The sequence below is a fragment of the Anarhichas minor genome, unplaced genomic scaffold, assembly GCF_050575085.1.
Source record: "Anarhichas minor isolate MPS153535 unplaced genomic scaffold, ASM5057508v1 ptg000003l, whole genome shotgun sequence".
NCBI classification, from domain to species: Eukaryota; Metazoa; Chordata; class Actinopteri; order Perciformes; family Anarhichadidae; genus Anarhichas; species Anarhichas minor.
The window spans coordinates 10,928,473-10,945,944 of NW_027466449.1; the positions used below are offsets into that span (position 1 = coordinate 10,928,473).

Here is a 17,472-nt window from a genome sequence, read left to right on the forward strand (position 1 = left end):
CAAAGTTAAGATTGTTACACTGAGTGAATATTGATGGTGACAACAGGTGTGTGTTTAGGTTAGCAAAGCTATGCATGAAAACAGATTTTTAGTATAGTCAGTTACATGATCCGTAAACAATCTACTACACTGTTTATCAGCCATGTTTCAGTTTTTCTCCATCTGTAATATGTTTCATTCAGACACTTTGGTTCCCCACCAAACAAACCTCTTACAAGGTGTGTTATGAAGCTATTGGGGGAGAAGTTACTTTTATATTGATTTGCTTGTAAAATTGTAGGTTTTCTATGCAATTTGTTTTTATAAGCTAGTTAAAAGCGATGTCCCCCGTGCAGGACAGCCTAAACATGTGTTGTAACTGTTTTTTGATTCCTTGCTGGACACGGTTACTGATGACTTCTCCATCTCACATAAATGTGGAAGGCAATTAAACTTGTTTTTGGACTAGAGACATTATACAGTGTGACCGCTTGCAGTGCTGTTTAATGTGTTTCAAAATTGTCATAAACCCACAACCTGACTTTGAATCGGTGGTCAATGAACCATCTTGTTTTTTTTTAGATACACCAAGCTACCTCCAATGAATCTCATACTAAAGTCCTGCACAAAAACACAGATAAGAAGCAGATGTTCAGTTTCTGTTGACATGGTCGAGTAGATTAGCTGACAAAATATTGGACATCAATTTCCAATCGATAACGACAAACCACAGCATCGAATGATTACAACGGATGTGAATCCAAACCGGAACAGTTTCAACAAGGACTGAATTTGATGAGCTTCAGAGAAGTTGGGATTTATTGTGGACTGTTGGGATTAAAATGCCAGACTCAAACTGGCAACTGTGCAATGCTCCGGTGATATTTGACAAAAATACAGATCCATATTTGACTCAATTCCTTTTATATCAAAGTGACAATATTTGAGTTATTGACTCTTTCGTACAGTATGTATACTAAACTAAGGTGGGAGATAATTATTTATGACAAAAGTGATATTGGTATTAAGGCCAAGCAAGTAGCATCCACTCAAACAATCAAGTAAGTTGGTTAAACGATCAATTACCTGTGATGCAGTCTGGCCAGGGAAAGGCAACATTTAAGCTAAAATCACAACAAAACAATAACCAAAAAACCCAGGTGTTATCTCAGGTCACAATCTTGAACTTAACAACCTGCCCTGTTCTAATACAATGTATATGTATAGAAAATTAAACAAACATGCAGCATTTCAAATTTCCAAAATAACCTTTATTCTAAACTTACATTTTAAATTTTAAGTTTAGTATAAAAAAGTTAAGTGCACCTAAGACCTTTTTTCCAAAGTATTCCATCTTTTTGACACTCATCTCCTTTAGTAATCTTAAAAGATAGAATGTGTACCAAAGTCTGTCACATCACTTTAGTACATACATCTATTTTACAAAGTGTTGTAAAGAGAACCCCTGAACTATAAATGTCCATAATCCTTCAACAAAGAGTAATCCATTTGCTGGCTGTGGTTGGCATAGCATCTACTGGTCAGCTGTAGTTTACAGTACTTCATATTGCTGGGACAAAGCCACCATTATGCTGCTTCACAAACAAGAGATGGAAAAAAAAAAAAAAAAGAAGAAAAACCTTAGACTGAATCATATTTGTTTTAAAGTTTTGATAGCTGTGGCCTCTTCCCCAGCGGAGCTGTATGAAACGACAGCATGAGTGAGAATAAATGAACATTGAGCCATTTAAAGAAAAACACCCGAGTGACACGTGGGTCATGTCTGGTATAGTAGCTTTGTTTAAGAGCCGCTGAAAAGGAGTTCATCAGATGAACGAAGCACGTTTCCAGACAGCTGCTCTCTTCCGACCCAACACAGAAATAACTAAATGTCGGTCGACAGCGGCGGCATTTGTTTTCTGGAGGCCACAGCTGTTAAAACTCGATACGGTGTGTCGGATACCCAGTGACACGACGACGCTACCAGACACCAAAATTAAGAATATCTACAAATATACGTTTATTGTATCCATACTGACTTAGCTAGCTTCAGATACCTCATTTAAAGTTTGCAAGATAACGTATTATGTAAAGATTCTAAAGTTTAATTAGCAGCACAAAAATGTGTCGGAAATGAACAATTATGTCGACAGTGGTATAGCCTCATTGCAGACACGTTAAGGCTACCGAACAACACGACACATCTTGACATTACTTTCAAACGGACTAGTTTGATGGATTGTCTAAACAGGAAAAAAAAAGAAAAGAAAGAAACTAGTAGCCCCTAGTCTGCAACTACTCAAATTTGCTTTGCGGTGCATCTCTGATAAAAATGATTTAATCAAATTTGTACATAGCAAAAAGTACAAAATGATGCATCAATTTAAAGATGCGATTAATCCACATAAAGTGACATTAACACAATTGCAGTCGTGTCAAACTGAAGGTCTTAGTACCAACAATCTCATACCTGCTTATTCGAAGATATGTTTGCTGTCAAATTGTGACATTTTAAATTTCAAGTCATAACCAAACATAAGTGCATTGTAGACCAAATTTATGATACAACCAGCTTATTGGCTATACTAAAAACTGATTAGGCTAACTAGTCGTGTAAATGTGGAAAAGTAATGAAGGGGGAAAAAAAGAAACACTGAAATATTTATTAAAGTCTCCTCAATCTTTTGAAACGACAAGAAACTAATGCTATCACAAAGGTGACACTTTTCTACGGTGAATAAATACTTTAAAAATTGGATTCTAAATGATACTGTGTGAAAAGACAAAGAGAAACAGTGGAGGGTAGTTCTTGAAGTCTGTACAATAAAACATTTAGTGTATAAACTCTGGGTATCCGACTGTGAAATAGAAACAGGAGAGAAAAAAAAAACCTATCTAAAAATGTTACACCAACCACCCCTTCCCATTCAACTTACTATTTGGATTTACTTTAAATTTCTTTCCTTTAAGTTTACTGAAGTTAATTTGCTTTAAATTCGGGCTATCCCCAGTGCTCTTTGGCACTTCACTATGTTCATCTACAAATTGCCCAACAAGGTACAGTAAACCACTTTGGATATTGCATGAAATCTTTTCTTAAATTATTTGCTTCAGTTTCGTTTATTTAATTTACAAGTGATTTAAATGTAACAATCCGTCAGTTAGACTGTACAACAAATTTGCTGTGATATTTTGGATACTGTGCAAAGGACGAGACAATTCTAGCTAAAAGCATCCAAGATGCTCATTCTTTTTTTTTTTTTTTGTATAGTTGAGATGTAATTTCTCATGATCATCATACTGGTATTTACATGAAACTATTACACATCTATTAATTTAACTACACTAAAAGTTTCCCAAAAAGACAAATGGATTTTTTTTTTTTTGCGCTTCAACTGCAACTTTGTAAATGCATTTCACTTTCACCATAAAGCAGCTAAACTATATAACGCGGGTCTGATATTTCAATATTAAATTTACGTTGCTTTTACAGGTATACAAGAACATCTCAATGTAATTTGTGATCCATTCGATCAAAGGAGACCAGGTCTCTTGAACAAATACAGATGCCTGAAAGAGGTCCATTCTGGAATGACCGAAAGAGGTTAGACCCATTCAAGAATTATGGAATGAATTCTACGACATTAAAAATTAGCATTTGTCCTCTCCAGGCAGTGGCATTCATCATTTGATCTCGGGGTCAGAAGTGGAGTACTGTACCTTTTACAAGGGCGCTAAAATATTACATTCCGTTAGGTGATATCAGTATTGTGGCATGGCCAAGCAGCCTGAAGAGGGAGGCGTATGGGATGGGGGAAGAACTGGGGCATCATTTGGGGCGGGGACACGGTTTAGGCATGAAGGAGGAGTTGAGGAGTTGCCGTTACCAGATGGTATAACCTCCACTGGATCCACCCAGGAAGAAGTTATTCTTGCGCTGTGCCATTACAACATTGGCACCCTGCATGGCAGCCAGCTGAGCTGCATTGGGGGGATGTCCAGGAGGTGGGGGCTAGAGATGGGGAGAAACAAGCACAAGCATTGGTAGAGAGCCGACCAACTTTGGATTTTATAACAATCTGACAATGCAACCTAACTGCAATATAGTTCTGAATAATTGGACTAGGTGGATACTCACTGGGATGGAAACACCGCTGCTTGCTGTGAAGCGAGCACCAGCATCAAAGCCACCATCTACCATCACTGTTGAACCAGGGGGGTACATGGCTCCCATGGGATAGTAAGCCATGGGGACATTCTGGCCCATTTGCCCAACCTGCATATGTGGCTGCATGGGCATAAACATCTGAGCACCAGGGTAGTGAGAGGACATCTGTGCCACCTGACTGGGCACCTGATGTGGAAGCATATATCTGGGCTGGTATATCTGCAGACAAAAGATACAAAAAAGAAGTGAAAAAGAACCGTTCACTGAGAGTATTGTGTTATCATAGCATACATAAAAGTAATAGTTACCTCAGAATATGCAGGTGGTGTGTCTGTGTAAGGAGGAGCCTGAGGAGACATTTGCATAGCAGGAGGGTATACAGGTGCAGAGCTCTGCTGAGGGTACACAGCCTGCTGAGGATATGAACCTGCAAAACAACATTTTACTTTAAGCAAATGCTTTATCGTTTAGTGACTGACACAGAAATCCAAAGAATCATTTTAGAGGTCAAACGTTTCTCAGAAACAACAGAAAACGTCATGTTTATTGTCAGGCTAAAGTAAAGAATAACACATTTTCAGCAGTAACAGAAAACAGCTTAATATTCAAATATGGACTGCAGAGAAATTTAGCACATACAGCCTTGCTTGAGGGGTGAAAGGTAGTCCCAACATAAGAAAAAAAAGTCAAAACTGTGAACTAAGTTTAAAAAATACAAGTTAAAGTTATTGCTTTAATTACAAGATTTGTGTTTAAAAACTAACAAAACGTGAGAAACAAAATCCCTACATGGAGCTGAAATGCTTAGTCGATTATTTGACAGAAAATGTATTTTGATAATTAATTAATAATTAAAGTATTTCTTTTAGCAAAAAAAAAAAAAAAAAAAAAAAGCTAAAATTCTCTGGTCCCACTTTCCCCAAAGTGAATATTTTCCGGGTTTCTTTATATAACTGTCCGGGTCTCAGAATTAACGATGCGCATCTTGCGCTATTTACCGTAGTTAGACAAGAGCAATTATTCGAGAAAATAATCGGTAATTAATCGATCATGAAAATAATCGTTATTTTGTCGGCCTCGGCGCTTCAAACCCTGGTAGCAACAAAGGATCCGAGTATGTTCAAATAACTAGCATATAGCCGAGGGAAAAAAGACGAGACACGCGATGCAATGCTCCCATAAATATAGGCTACTTCTACACATATTGTATGTGCACAGTGGATTAAAACGATGGATACATATTTAGATTCCCACGTATGTGAACTAAAACGGTAAAATCATGTTAGCGCTGCCTTTAAATCCTGCCTGTTGTGAGTGGTGATGATGGCTAACTGGAAATATGTGACATGGCCACTAATGCTACGGTGATATAAGGTGACAGTAGATTTACGCGTTCATTATTCACATCTTCGGCGTTTTATGATAAAATATATACCAGCGATCGACGTGTGTGCTAAACAACTTAGCCAAGAAAACGTCAGTTTATGGTCGTGTACGTAGCTAAACGTGAAGTCCGCTTCAGATGGCCACAACCACACAGCTTCTTCTTCATCTTCTAGTTAAACCGTCAGCGTCGTAAAACGGACAGCTGACTAATCACCCGAACGGAGTGTGGACAAATACCTTTGTTGTTCATTGTTCTTGACTGGTGCAGAAGCGGAGGAATTTCAGATAAAACGGAGCTCAACGTATATCTTGTCACGGCCTTTATAACAGGTTACGGCTTCACAATCATTCACTTCCTTGTTTTTCAGCTTCTTGTTGTTGTGGAAGTGGTGACGTCAGTCGTTCTCTATCTGTGGTTCGGCGCACTCGGTGTTTTAAGTGCGCGCGCCCCCTACAGGCGGAAAAGATAGGGGCGTTCAAGAGTGAGTAAAAGGTGAACCCGTTGGTTTCTTGAAAAGACAAAAATAATCGGACTTGGCTTTGAAGCGCAAAGAATAAATGCTAATTTTAAAACAAAACAAAACATATGCTAACACCTTTGCACTTCTGGTTAGTTAGTTAGTTAATATTATTCTGTTTCATTGTATATTTTGTGCATTTTTTATATTTCATATATTTTACTCTGTTATTTTTATTGTATATATTGTGCATTTTTATAGTTAATATATATTTTTTCTTTGATTGCTTGAATATATTTTTGCTGTTGTAGTGAACAAATTTCCCCTTGCGGGATGAATAAAATATCTATCTATCTATCGATCTATCTATCGATCTATCTATCGATCTATCTATCGATCTATCTATCTATCATATAGACAGATAGAAGGACAAATGGATAGCTATATAGATAGATAGCAGCTTTACAGCAGACAGGTAACACATGACTGATAAAAGAAACAAACGGCCAAAGGAGACAAGCAGGGAGGTAGATAATAAAATATTATAATAGCAACACAGAAATAACTTTATTGGAAATGTAGCTACAACTAAAAACAAGGTCAGTTCCTGATACTATTCTGTGTGGTCAATACATTGTCTTCTATTGATAAATGACTCAGCAATACCATACAAGGATATTAATACTAATATTGATAGGCAGTCTCTTTTTACCTGCCCTTGATTTGTAGTGAACTATCTGTGTTACCCATGCACAAAAGTCCTGTGTCATAGCAAACATTTTGACTTGTCATAGTAGGAAAAGAACGTGTTACAAAAAACTTTTTTATTTAAGTGTCCCTATATGCCATGGAAGTGTGACAGTTAGCCAGCATACAATATCAGGACCCTGAATATGCTGAATAGTAATTGTTTTTCATGTATTTAATTGTGTTTTTTTTTATTGTATTATGGATTGTATTGTTGTCTACTGATTGGTTGGATTTCTGACTATTTTGCGTGCCTCTTTTCATTTATCTTTTTGTTGTATTTTTCTAAATGATGTTAGTGTAGTCCCCCCCTTGTTATTTCTTTGTTTGTCTCCTTATATTGAGAGGAGGCCCATTGTAAAGGCCTGTGGCTACTTGACCTCTCCTGTCACATTTATTATTTTTTTCACTATCTGGATTCTTTCGTCTTTCTTGCAAATAAAACACACATACACCTGTGTGCTTTTCCTACTGTGTGGAGCTGATATTGTTCATGGAACCATTGTTAATTTGACTGTAAAAAGGCCCGTTTGTAGTCATTAATAAAGTGTGTAAGTTTGAAACACGTTTTCTATTTGCAGTAACATTTCCATTTTATGACATTTACCCATTGATATTAATATTAAACTGAGATAATAAAGTTATGAACCTATAGCTGCATAATTTAAGTGTTATAGTTACCAATACTGTAAGTAAACAAAGAGCAGTTTTAGGCAACTCTTCGTGTACAGCACTGTGCCAGAGCTTCTTTCTCCTCGGCTTGTATTCTCGGTACTTCCCCTTTAAGAGAACCATGGCACCTCGCAAGTCGAGGCAGACATTTTTCAATGCAAGATTTTTCCGTGCATAAATTATGTTCATGACGTAGTGCTAAAGGCCAATTTTGTTGCAATTTAGTCCGACTTTACAGCTCAAATAGGATTTTGTGAGACACCTCAAGGATTTTTGATTATCTGAGCTGTTGCAGAAAGGGCATCGTCATTAAACATTAAGAGAGAGGAGATCCTAACGTTACAACCCTCCTTATCAATGCAAATACCTCTTTTGTGTGCAGTCACAGCGCCCGTCTGGGAGCTGAGATGAATTTTTAATTATGTGTGACTGAAACAAACTGTGACAAGGACCTTTTATAAAAGCGGGGGATTACAGAAATCAAGCTGCATTTCCGCGGTAAGTTGAATACAATAACCGGAGTCTATTCGAGCCTGCTCCTCGCGCATAGCAGCGACATGGCGAGAGGAAATGAGTTTTGGTTAATATGCAATGTTCGTAATTAGCATAATTTATATATTTATGATAAAGAGAGGGAAATACATAATACTCGGTCTCTAGGCACGGGTAGAGATGGTTTCTGTCGCCTGTGCTTGGTGGATAGTGCTCGTCTTCAAAAGTGGCCGACGCGACGAGACTTTTATTGGGCAGGATGGGGGTGGGGAGCTCATCAACACCCGCTGAAGTTTTTGACAGATCCTCGTTTCTAACAGGGCATTGCAGCAGGAAATGCACCATCTTGAATCTTTTTTTCTGATCTGCGATTGAAATGTAACCACTTCATGTCGATGATCCGCGTGTTCCATCACGTTTTCTGCAGCTGAAGTGCAACACAACATGGCCCGTTTCTCCGGCCCCTCCAAATAGTCTGGTCCTGCAATGTCAGAAATAGCCATGAATAAAAACCAGTCCTCTGCATGTGGGTTTGTTTCCAAACCAGGATTTGCCCCTAAAGTGCGGATCATTTGGGCTAAAAGGGGTCACCCCAAAGAAACTTCATATTTATTTTTGAAATGGCTGCAAAACATTTGAAGGAGTGGATTAAGTAAGTTAATTAGCACCTTTCGAAACCTAGGTCACACAGTGCCTTACAAAAGGATGAATGATTAAAAGAACAAAATATGAGTCAGACACACATTAGAAAATGGCACAATAACAACATAACAATAAAAGCGCCTCAGCTCAAAACAAGGCTCATGACTCAAACATAAAAGCACATAGATAGGTCTTCAGCTGTGACTTAAAACACCCAATAGAGTCTGCTCAGAGACCCAGGACAGCAGACATGGTCCTCTTGTGATTTCAGTCTAGAACGAGGTACAACTAGCAGGCCTGGTTCAGGGGACCTGAGGGGCTGAGCAGAGGTATACCACACCACATTAGTAAATCACTAATATACTCTGGAGCAAGACTATTCAGAGCCTTGTAGATGAGGAGTAGGACCTTAAGGAGTGTCTCGGTTGCTAAATGTTTGGCACTCAGCAGAACAATCTATCCGAACTGTACAACAAACAGTTGCCAAAGAAGTCAGAATCCATTATATTTGACAGTAGCCAGCCCTTGCACTAAGAATGTAAGTTCCTGCCCTCTGGTTACCGCCTCAGACAACCATTTGCCAAAACTAACAGATATACTGTAATTTCTCTTTTATACCCTCTGCCATATTACTGCTCAACTTTGTAACGTACAGGTAGCATCAGCACATCTCCAACCATGCCTTTCTTTCTTTCTCTTCCCCTAATACAATTGCCCCCCAGGGACAAATATAGGTCCTGAACTTTGACTTGAATTGAATCCTAAATTGAATATGAGGTCTTAGTGAGTAGTCTTGCTGCAGTATGGATAACCATTTTAAACTACTGAAAAGAGTGAAAACAGTGGGCATAGTTTTGCAATATTCTTCAGGTGAAAGTAGCAGGACCGAATAACTGTCTTGACAAAACAATGTTCTATTCGTGGCCGATGGACTCAGGTTTTGGAGGATGTTAGTAGAGACCTCGTCTGGGGGGAAAAAAACAGAACTTCTGTTTTACTGTGATTTAATTGAAGACAATTTTGAGACATCCGTTAACTAATCTCGGCCAGACACTTGTACAGAGCAGTTCAATTTGAGAGGTTTTATCAGTGTAGCAATGATAAAACACACAACCAAATTGACGGATCAAGTGCCCTTGGTAGTCAGACTCTAAATCAAGAAATCTTTTCCCGCGTTTGTTTAATGACTGTTTGTTTACCCAGAATGTCAGGAAGACAGTGACTGCGGTGGTGCAGCGAGCCATGAACTCCCACGATCCCCCTGCCAAAGATGCCCCACTCACTGTCAATGAGCAGGTAACACTCACCTGTCTGTTAAAACACGATGCACATCCCTCTCCTCCCACTGTAACCGCTCTCAGCTACTCCAAACCCTGATGACTGATGTTGTCCTCAAGTTCTTTGCTGCCGTTTGCTCCCGTCACCCTCCATGTGCCAACATACCATATCATAAAGGAACGATTAGCTTCCACACAAGTTCATTGAAAAACACTTTTGTCTTTTATCACCTAATAATGCCTGCAGCTCTATGCTTGTGAGGGTTACTGGTCTATAAACTGCCATGCTTAATACTTGTGTGTGTTTTTTCTCTGTCTGGTAACATTCTGTGTAGACATCAGCAAACAATAGCAATGCTCTTCCCTGATGTACTGAGGGGAGCTTGAAGAAAGCATGGCTTGAGCTGCTTGTTGACTGATGCTCTTATCATTGCTTTTTGTGTACTCATGCTCTTTTTTGCTTTCGTGCGTGTTTGTTTTGGGTCATTGTGTCCTAACATGTGCTCGGCTTCTCTGTTCTCCTTAGCCATTCACTGTCTGACTGCAGAAGTCTTTTTTCAGCCATTTAAATCCTGCACTTTGATATTCCCCGCAAAGACTACCAGGTATGCATCCTCCCCTCTCTTCCTGCATTGTGTCTCTGCACCTTGTCCTCCAGCCCCGGTTGTCTCGCTGCCTCTCCTCTAGGTCTTTCATTATTGCATACTGCATATATTGCATGATTGGAATCATCAGTTAAGTCAATGTGAATTGATAAGTAGAGAAATACCTAAATGAAGTTCTTGTTAGGGTTTTTGTTGATCAAGTGAGACTTTTACCATATTTAAAATGTCATTGACATAAGTGTTTTACAAACTACTAACAGGTCATTGTGATGTCAAGCCATGAGACTATTCGTGTGCTAGAGGTAGAGGTCGATGCATCTCTGCCATCATCAGGACCCGATGGGACGAGTGATGTCAAAGCTGAGGAGGGTGTGGCTCGGCCTGCAGAACAACACAAGGCTGGCAGCATACAGGACGGCTCCGCTATGCCCCAGAGCACTGGGGGAGTAGGTAAATCACGGTCATAGCAGAAAATGATGGATTGCACATGACTTATTATTCATGCATATGTTACACAGTGGTTCTGAAATGTTAATAGCAGCTGTTACAACCACTTTAAATGTCAGTAAGAACTAACCCTGGCTGTGCTCCTGCAGTGCTGGGTGAGCAGCAGGCGGTGTCTGTCGAGGTTCCTGCCCCTGCTGTCCAAACACTGACTCCTGCTGTTCCCGTCAGTTTGTCCCTGTCGCAGCCCCAGGCCACCATGCCCATCACTGTGCAAGGCTGTCCACAGGTATTGAATTTACACACCGATTACATTTTCAATATTCATCTTAAGTCTTCAGAGATGGAATGATGTCGTCAATAGTTTTGTTGTGTCTTTAGTTTTGTTGTGTATTTGAGTACAAATGCAATGAGAATGTATCACTGTTGAGTTCAGTAAAAGTGCCCCTGTAAAAACAACGGAATGCCAGTAAATAGATACAAATGAGGTCAGAAATGTAATCTGAAACAGCATTACTCTGTTCATCCCAGTCAAATGAGTTGATTATACTACATTAGGTGCTGACCCAGGAAAGTTTGGCCACTCTGATGACTAGTATGATGGCCCAGACAGGATCTCTGGGGCAGCCCTTGCTCATCCCCATCAGTATGGCGGGCTCCATCGGTGGCCAGGGAGGTCTGGCTGTTCTCACCTTACCTACCACCAACGTAGCTACTCTCCCCGGGCTCACAGCAGCTAACACAGCTGGAAACCTCCTCAAACTGCCCTTTGCTGGCCTCCAAGGTAAAGCACAAACTAACTGTGTATGCATGCTCCCCATATAGCCTCTCATATTAGATTTTGGCCACATTTATTTTTTGCTAGATCGTTGTTGGCTGCCAGAGAAACCCTTTGGTCCACACTGACATATTTCAACAATATTTGGTGGATTGCACATTAAGGAGAATGAAATCATAACCTTTTCCAATGTGTTTGAACTCCAAAATATATATATATTGATTGATTGATAGTGAATGCTAATTATATTATATATGAAGCCATAACACAGATTTTATGCATGCAATAAAGCAAGTTACTTCATGGTCAAGTCAGCCTATGTTCAGATAATTGCCTCTACTATGTCTCAGGCACAATCAAATAATTAACAGGCCTGTATCTAACAGTGGTGCAACGGTACAGCAAGCGGTTTGTACGTCATGGGACAGTTCATTTTTTTTTACGGTTCGGTTTTGCATCCCTTGTGAACATTGTAAAGAGTACACCTGCTAAACATCAACATCTTAGCGTTGTCATTGTGAGCTGGTTAGCACACTTACGTTAGCACTTAGCTCAAAGCACTATGTGCCTGATTACAGTCTCACAGAGCTGCTAGCATGTCGGTAGACTCTTGAGTCTTGTTTTGAGTCTCACAGTGAATAATACGTTGCAAACTCTTGAATTTTTACTCAGCTGCGACAGTCCTGAACTCTGTTCAGCCCCAACTGCAGACGAACGCTCAGACGATGTTCCAGCCTCAAGCTGCCATACAGCCAGTGCAGGTGACGTCTCATCCAACACAGGTGACCCATGCACAGGTTACCGCCGCTCAGGTGGCGGCGGCCCAGGCGACCACTGCTGTCTCTCAGTCCAACATATCGTTAGCAGCGCTCCAGGCTGCAGGACTCTCTATCAATCCTGCCATTGTAAGAATGCAGCTTCAGGATTTATACTTTTGTTTACTGTTTATAATATAATGTCAGTCATGCAATTTAATTTCCTGCGCTTCTTACACATGTTGTGTTTTTATGCTCAGATCAATGCTGCGTCTTTGGTAACGCAGCCCCAGTTCCTCAGTTCCCTCACCTCCACTCCGATCTTCACTAGTGCCATGTCCAACATGGCCGGCATCACCAGCCAGATCATCACAAATGCCCAAGGACAGGTGGGTGCCACAAATGAATGCTTCTCAGTTTATTTTTGTGAGTTTGGATTTGCCTTATGGTGTCTCTCTGCTATGTACTTTCAGCTGAAGGAAAGATGAGGATCTTTTACAAAGAAAATAACATAACTCTTAGCCTTTGTAGTGTATCATTACTCAAAAAAGACTTTGACAAGAACACAGAGCATTTTTTGAAGGTGTTCATTTGGATGCATATTGATTGGTAATCACACCCTCTCCAAAATGCTTTTGTGTTGTGTTTCTAAACGGGAATAACAAAAAAACAGCCTCAAGTTAACATCAGTCAGCAGTGCTATTTCAAGTCAGTGGAGCGTAAGACGATTTCTGTGAAAACTGATTTGCCCTCTCAAACAGTTCCATGAATCAATCTTTCCGTTAGTGCAGCTCATCTGAGTTAGTGGTGTAGTGTTTAATCTCAAAAGACATTTATTCCAAGAGGACCGCTAAAAGGCCGTACTTCACAGGTTGTTGAATGTTTTGAAAGTGGCTTTGGTAAGCGAAAACTATCACAGAGCATTACATTCAATTATTCGTGTTTCTCAAACTATTTCAAACAATATTTACAGGTCATAGGAACCCTCCCTCTTCTGTTGAACCCAGCCTCTCTGGCTGGAGCGGCTGTGACACCCACCCTTCAGGGTCTGCAGGGTCTGCAGGGTCTACAGGGTCTACAGGGTCTACAGGGTCTGCAGGGTCTACAGGGTCTACAGGGTCTACAGGGTCTGCATAGTCTGCATGGTCTGCAAGGCCTGCAAGGCCTGCAAGGTCTGCAAGGTCTGCAGGGTCTCCAGGGTCTCCAGGTCCAGACTCTCACCCCACAGTTGCTTCTCAACACCCAGGGCCAGATTATTGCCACAGTGGGGAATGGATCTGCAGTTGTTACTTCTGCTGCAGTCATGCCCAAAGCTGCTGCTCCCCCAACACTTACCAAACCTATCACACAGGTAACCAACAAAAATCTGTCTGAATTTTGTTTTGAGGTCAGAAAGGACTAAGTCATTTCTGCTTTTTCACTTGAAAGCTGAAACAGACCAAAAATGACTTAATAACTAATTGGCAGATCTTTAGCTATTCCTGAAGGTATTTAAATATGATTAAACTTTGTCATTTGCATCATTGCAGGTTATATAATTTATCTGTTCCCTCCCAGGCTTCAGTAACAACTGTCAGTCAGTCACCAATTGTCATCGCCCCTCAGCCGTCTGTACTGAAGAATGCCACCACGCTCTCCTCGACAGTACCCATCACCTGTGGAGACATTGTAAAAGTGGGACAGCTTGTCGGCAGTATGTACACCTGCTTCTCATATCCAAACATAGATCCATTTTAAGTAGGTCGTTATTTTTAACCAGATTCCCCTGAATTGTAGAACCCCAGCAGGTAGTCAGCAGCGAGGAAGGCATTAATCTGGAAGAGATTCGAGAGTTTGCCAAGAATTTCAAGATCCGTCGGCTGTCCTTGGGGCTTACTCAGACACAAGTAGGGCAGGCTCTAACTGCAACTGAGGGTCCCGCCTACAGCCAGTCCGCTATTTGCAGGTAAATTACTCCCCTGTTCATGTTACCTGCCTATGGCAGCTTTCTTAAGTAATGTTTTGTAAAAAATAAAAGATTCTACACTATTTTCTCTTTTTAAAGTGTGCAGACAGTGCATTTGATACGTGCAAACATTGACTTGATTTGCATGCACACACATTACAATTGTAATACAAATAGAACATCAATGTAGTTAAGGCACCCGTGCAAGCATCTACTTATCTACTCATTGTGTCAGTGCAGTCATGCTTAGTGGAGTGAATGTATCACAGTGAGATATGTATGACTTTTGAAAAAGATTGTTACGATAACATTCAAAAACATTTTCTTTGCTTTTGCGATATTCTACATAAAATTTAGAAAGTTAGCAAATCATTGTTCATATCGTTTATTTATTGGAAACAATACCGACCTCGATGAGAATATATTTTAAGAATTGTTCAAATGGTTCATGACCCGAAAATGGCACTTTAATATGAACAGCAATGGAGTTATAATTATATAGAGAGTCAAAATACTGAGACATTTCTCAATAGGTTGGTTAAAGCTTGGTGGACTAGTACCCAAAATATATTTTGTATCTTAGTTACTTCCCTGCAAACTGGTTCTTTGTGATATGCAGTGTGTGTTCGCATTAAATGATTTGACTTTTGTAACGCAGGTTTGAAAAGCTGGATATCACGCCTAAGAGTGCTCAGAAGTTAAAGCCGGTGTTGGAGAAGTGGCTGGCTGAGGCTGAGCACTGGAACCAGAAAGGCCAGCAGAATCTGATGGAGTTTGTTGGCGGCGAACCATCCAAAAAACGCAAGCGGCGTACGAGTTTCACACCGCAGGCAATAGAAGTTCTTAACTCCTACTTTGAAAAGAATGCATTGCCAACAGGTCAAGAGATTACAGAAATTGCACGAGAGCTAAACTACGACCGAGAGGTTGTGCGAGTATGGTTCTGTAACCGGCGGCAGACGCTGAAAAACACAAGCAAAATCAATGTCTTCCAGGTTCAGTAACGACCTCATTCTGGGAGGATGCGTTTTTTGGAAGTCGAACATTCAATACAGCAACACAGTTGTGAATTGTGTTGTAAATAAAAGCCAAACTCCATTAAGGAGTATGAACTTTTATAGAAAATAAAGGAAATTACACATAATTCAAGTGTAATGAAAGAGTACTAAAAAAAAAAAAAGGTTGATATTGTATTTTAAGACTGTACATGTGTACAGAACTCCTGTGTGGTGGGCTGCATGGTTCTTTTGTCATATACAGTGATGATAATACAGCGATATTAACGTCATATTTAAAAACATTTGGTGAAATTTTATACAAGTGATTTTATAGGCTATACCTCTGAATTATAATATGTGGCAGTGCATTGAGTCACATTGATTTTAGTCACATAATTGTCACTTTGTCACAATGGGTGACATTACGCTGACATTTGAATAACATACTTTTGCCACTGTGGATATTTTCAGAGTTCTTGCCGCTCATTCATTTTATATTCATGTAGTATTTGTACTACATGAGCAGCTTTGCAAACATAAAAAAAGCCTCTGTAGACTAAAAGTAGGCAATAGCATATAATCTTATTTTTATCAGAATTTGTTGTCTAATTAATGCCAAAACTGACGTTGCTATCTATGGACTCCTGACTCTGCAACAATTTTTTGGGACAATCATAATTTTGATATTTCTTATTGATAATCACAAAGATGAGCTTAACATCTGTAGTAATTTCCTATTGTTTGGCGTTAAATGCGTCACAGTAATTTTTGATGTTCCTCGGACAACAAGTTCTTATCAAAATATAATTATAGCGTCAGCTGTTGCCTATGACGCCACAACTGTAAACTTTTTTGGGGCATTTTATAATGTTTGTTTAATTTGTGAGTTACTGATTGTGGGTGAAACGTGTGTGAATTCACTACAGTCTCCTGTTTTTACACTTTCTGTTTAATGTGCTGATAATACTCTGAGAGTATTTTGTGTTTCCTCTTTATTCACAGTTGTGACTGTTCCCTCAATGGGTTAACAACGGTTCTGCAGCATTTCTTTTAAATCTCAAGTTCGATAAAGTGTATGTTAAAAGCAGGAACTTAATTGGACTATTATGAAGGCAGTTTAAAACAGTCTTGCGTTGCCTAGAAACATTAGCACCAGGTTTTTAGATACTCTTACTAAGTCCAATATCAATCAAATTACTAAAAATGCAATTATATGTTGAGCCAAGGAAGGAGTTTTGTGGGTTAATGACTTTCAATCTGAATCAGTAAGAAGAGTGTTTGCATGTGCAGTATGAAGTTATTTTCTAAAACTATGGCCATTCTTTGGGAATTCTTTGCACTTTAGTGACAATAGGGAAAGTAAAGGGGATGCGAATGGTTTATGTACAGTACAAGGTTTAGTACTTACGAATGTGGGAGAATTTAATTTCTGCATTTTAATGTTATTGAACAGCAAGAATCTTTGCTTTGCAAAATGTAGCAGTACTGGCCAAATTGCAATCATCAACTTAACAAGCAAGTTCTATCACTAAGATTAATGTACTTTTATGCAGAAAAAGTGTAAAATACTGCAGTTTAAATGTACAAGCTAATATGCATTAACCACATTTCCACCCCCGATTTTGTGAATTATATGGTGCATATTTTCCTTCTGAACAATTTTTAATAAATGGGCCTATTTTGCAATGGACATACATTATACCTAAACATACAAAAAGGTAATATTGCAAAGTTCTTGCTATAATATGTGTTTTTCCTTCCGTTCAATATGGGAGGCCAATGTATAATATTGTTTAATATACTAAGTTATCAATAGAGAAAAGAAGAGCTAAATTACAATAATAAGATGATATTCATTTGTTCTGCAAAGCACATAAAGACTTCAGGTCTTTGCAAGAAAAGAGAAAAGGGGAAGTTGGATGCTTTTTGTCATTTTCTGTCAAATAAACCCTGGTTTTATTAATCACTCCTGATTGTTGTGTATTGATATATTTCAACATTTGAAATGGTTGCAGTTGATAGTGACCCCTGATCTCCATAAAAAATGGGTTGTTTTAAAAAGTAAAATATCACTTCTAAAATCAGGAAACTCCCTTCTTCAACCTCATGTTTTACCTGATATGACC

At 39.3% G+C, this 17,472-nt stretch overlaps 2 protein-coding genes across 2 annotated transcripts; one reads left to right on the forward strand and one right to left on the reverse strand.

The window, feature by feature from the left end:
• Nucleotides 1–1,228: 1,228 nt before the first annotated feature.
• Nucleotides 1,229–5,928, reverse strand: dazap2 (DAZ associated protein 2). The gene is made up of 4 exons (XM_076097568.1): nucleotides 5,771–5,928; nucleotides 4,456–4,574; nucleotides 4,118–4,366; nucleotides 1,229–3,991 (listed from the first exon to the last, which is right to left on the reverse strand). The coding sequence occupies exons 1-4, from the start codon at nucleotides 5,781–5,783 to the stop codon at nucleotides 3,863–3,865; spliced, it is 510 nt and encodes a 169-aa protein (XP_075953683.1). The 5' UTR covers nucleotides 5,784–5,928; the 3' UTR covers nucleotides 1,229–3,862.
• A 1,440-nt stretch (nucleotides 5,929–7,368) lies between these two features.
• On the forward strand, nucleotides 7,369–17,312 carry pou6f1 (POU class 6 homeobox 1). The gene is made up of 11 exons (XM_076097556.1): nucleotides 7,369–7,908; nucleotides 9,748–9,840; nucleotides 10,687–10,876; nucleotides 11,023–11,159; nucleotides 11,429–11,654; nucleotides 12,321–12,553; nucleotides 12,664–12,792; nucleotides 13,377–13,754; nucleotides 13,961–14,096; nucleotides 14,180–14,348; nucleotides 15,007–17,312. The coding sequence occupies exons 2-11, from the start codon at nucleotides 9,787–9,789 to the stop codon at nucleotides 15,350–15,352; spliced, it is 1,998 nt and encodes a 665-aa protein (XP_075953671.1). The 5' UTR covers nucleotides 7,369–7,908; nucleotides 9,748–9,786; the 3' UTR covers nucleotides 15,353–17,312.
• Nucleotides 17,313–17,472: the final 160 nt, after the last annotated feature.

What these genes read in the sequence shown, in the direction of transcription:
- dazap2 (XM_076097568.1), bottom strand. An exon ending in CACCACCTGCATATTCTGAG is followed by an intron (nt 4,367 to 4,455) that starts GTAACTATTACT and finishes TTTTGTCTGCAG; the next exon opens with ATATACCAGCCCAGATATAT. An exon ending in GCAGCGGTGTTTCCATCCCA is followed by an intron (nt 3,992 to 4,117) that starts GTGAGTATCCAC and finishes CCCCATCTCTAG; the next exon opens with CCCCCACCTCCTGGACATCC.
- pou6f1 (XM_076097556.1), top strand. Translation starts at nt 9,787, where the DNA reads ATGAACTCCCACGATCCCCCTGCCAAAGATGCCCCACTCACTGTCAAT. An exon ending in CTGTGCAAGGCTGTCCACAG is followed by an intron (nt 11,160 to 11,428) that starts GTATTGAATTTA and finishes ATACTACATTAG; the next exon opens with GTGCTGACCCAGGAAAGTTT. An exon ending in TCTCTATCAATCCTGCCATT is followed by an intron (nt 12,554 to 12,663) that starts GTAAGAATGCAG and finishes TTTTATGCTCAG; the next exon opens with ATCAATGCTGCGTCTTTGGT.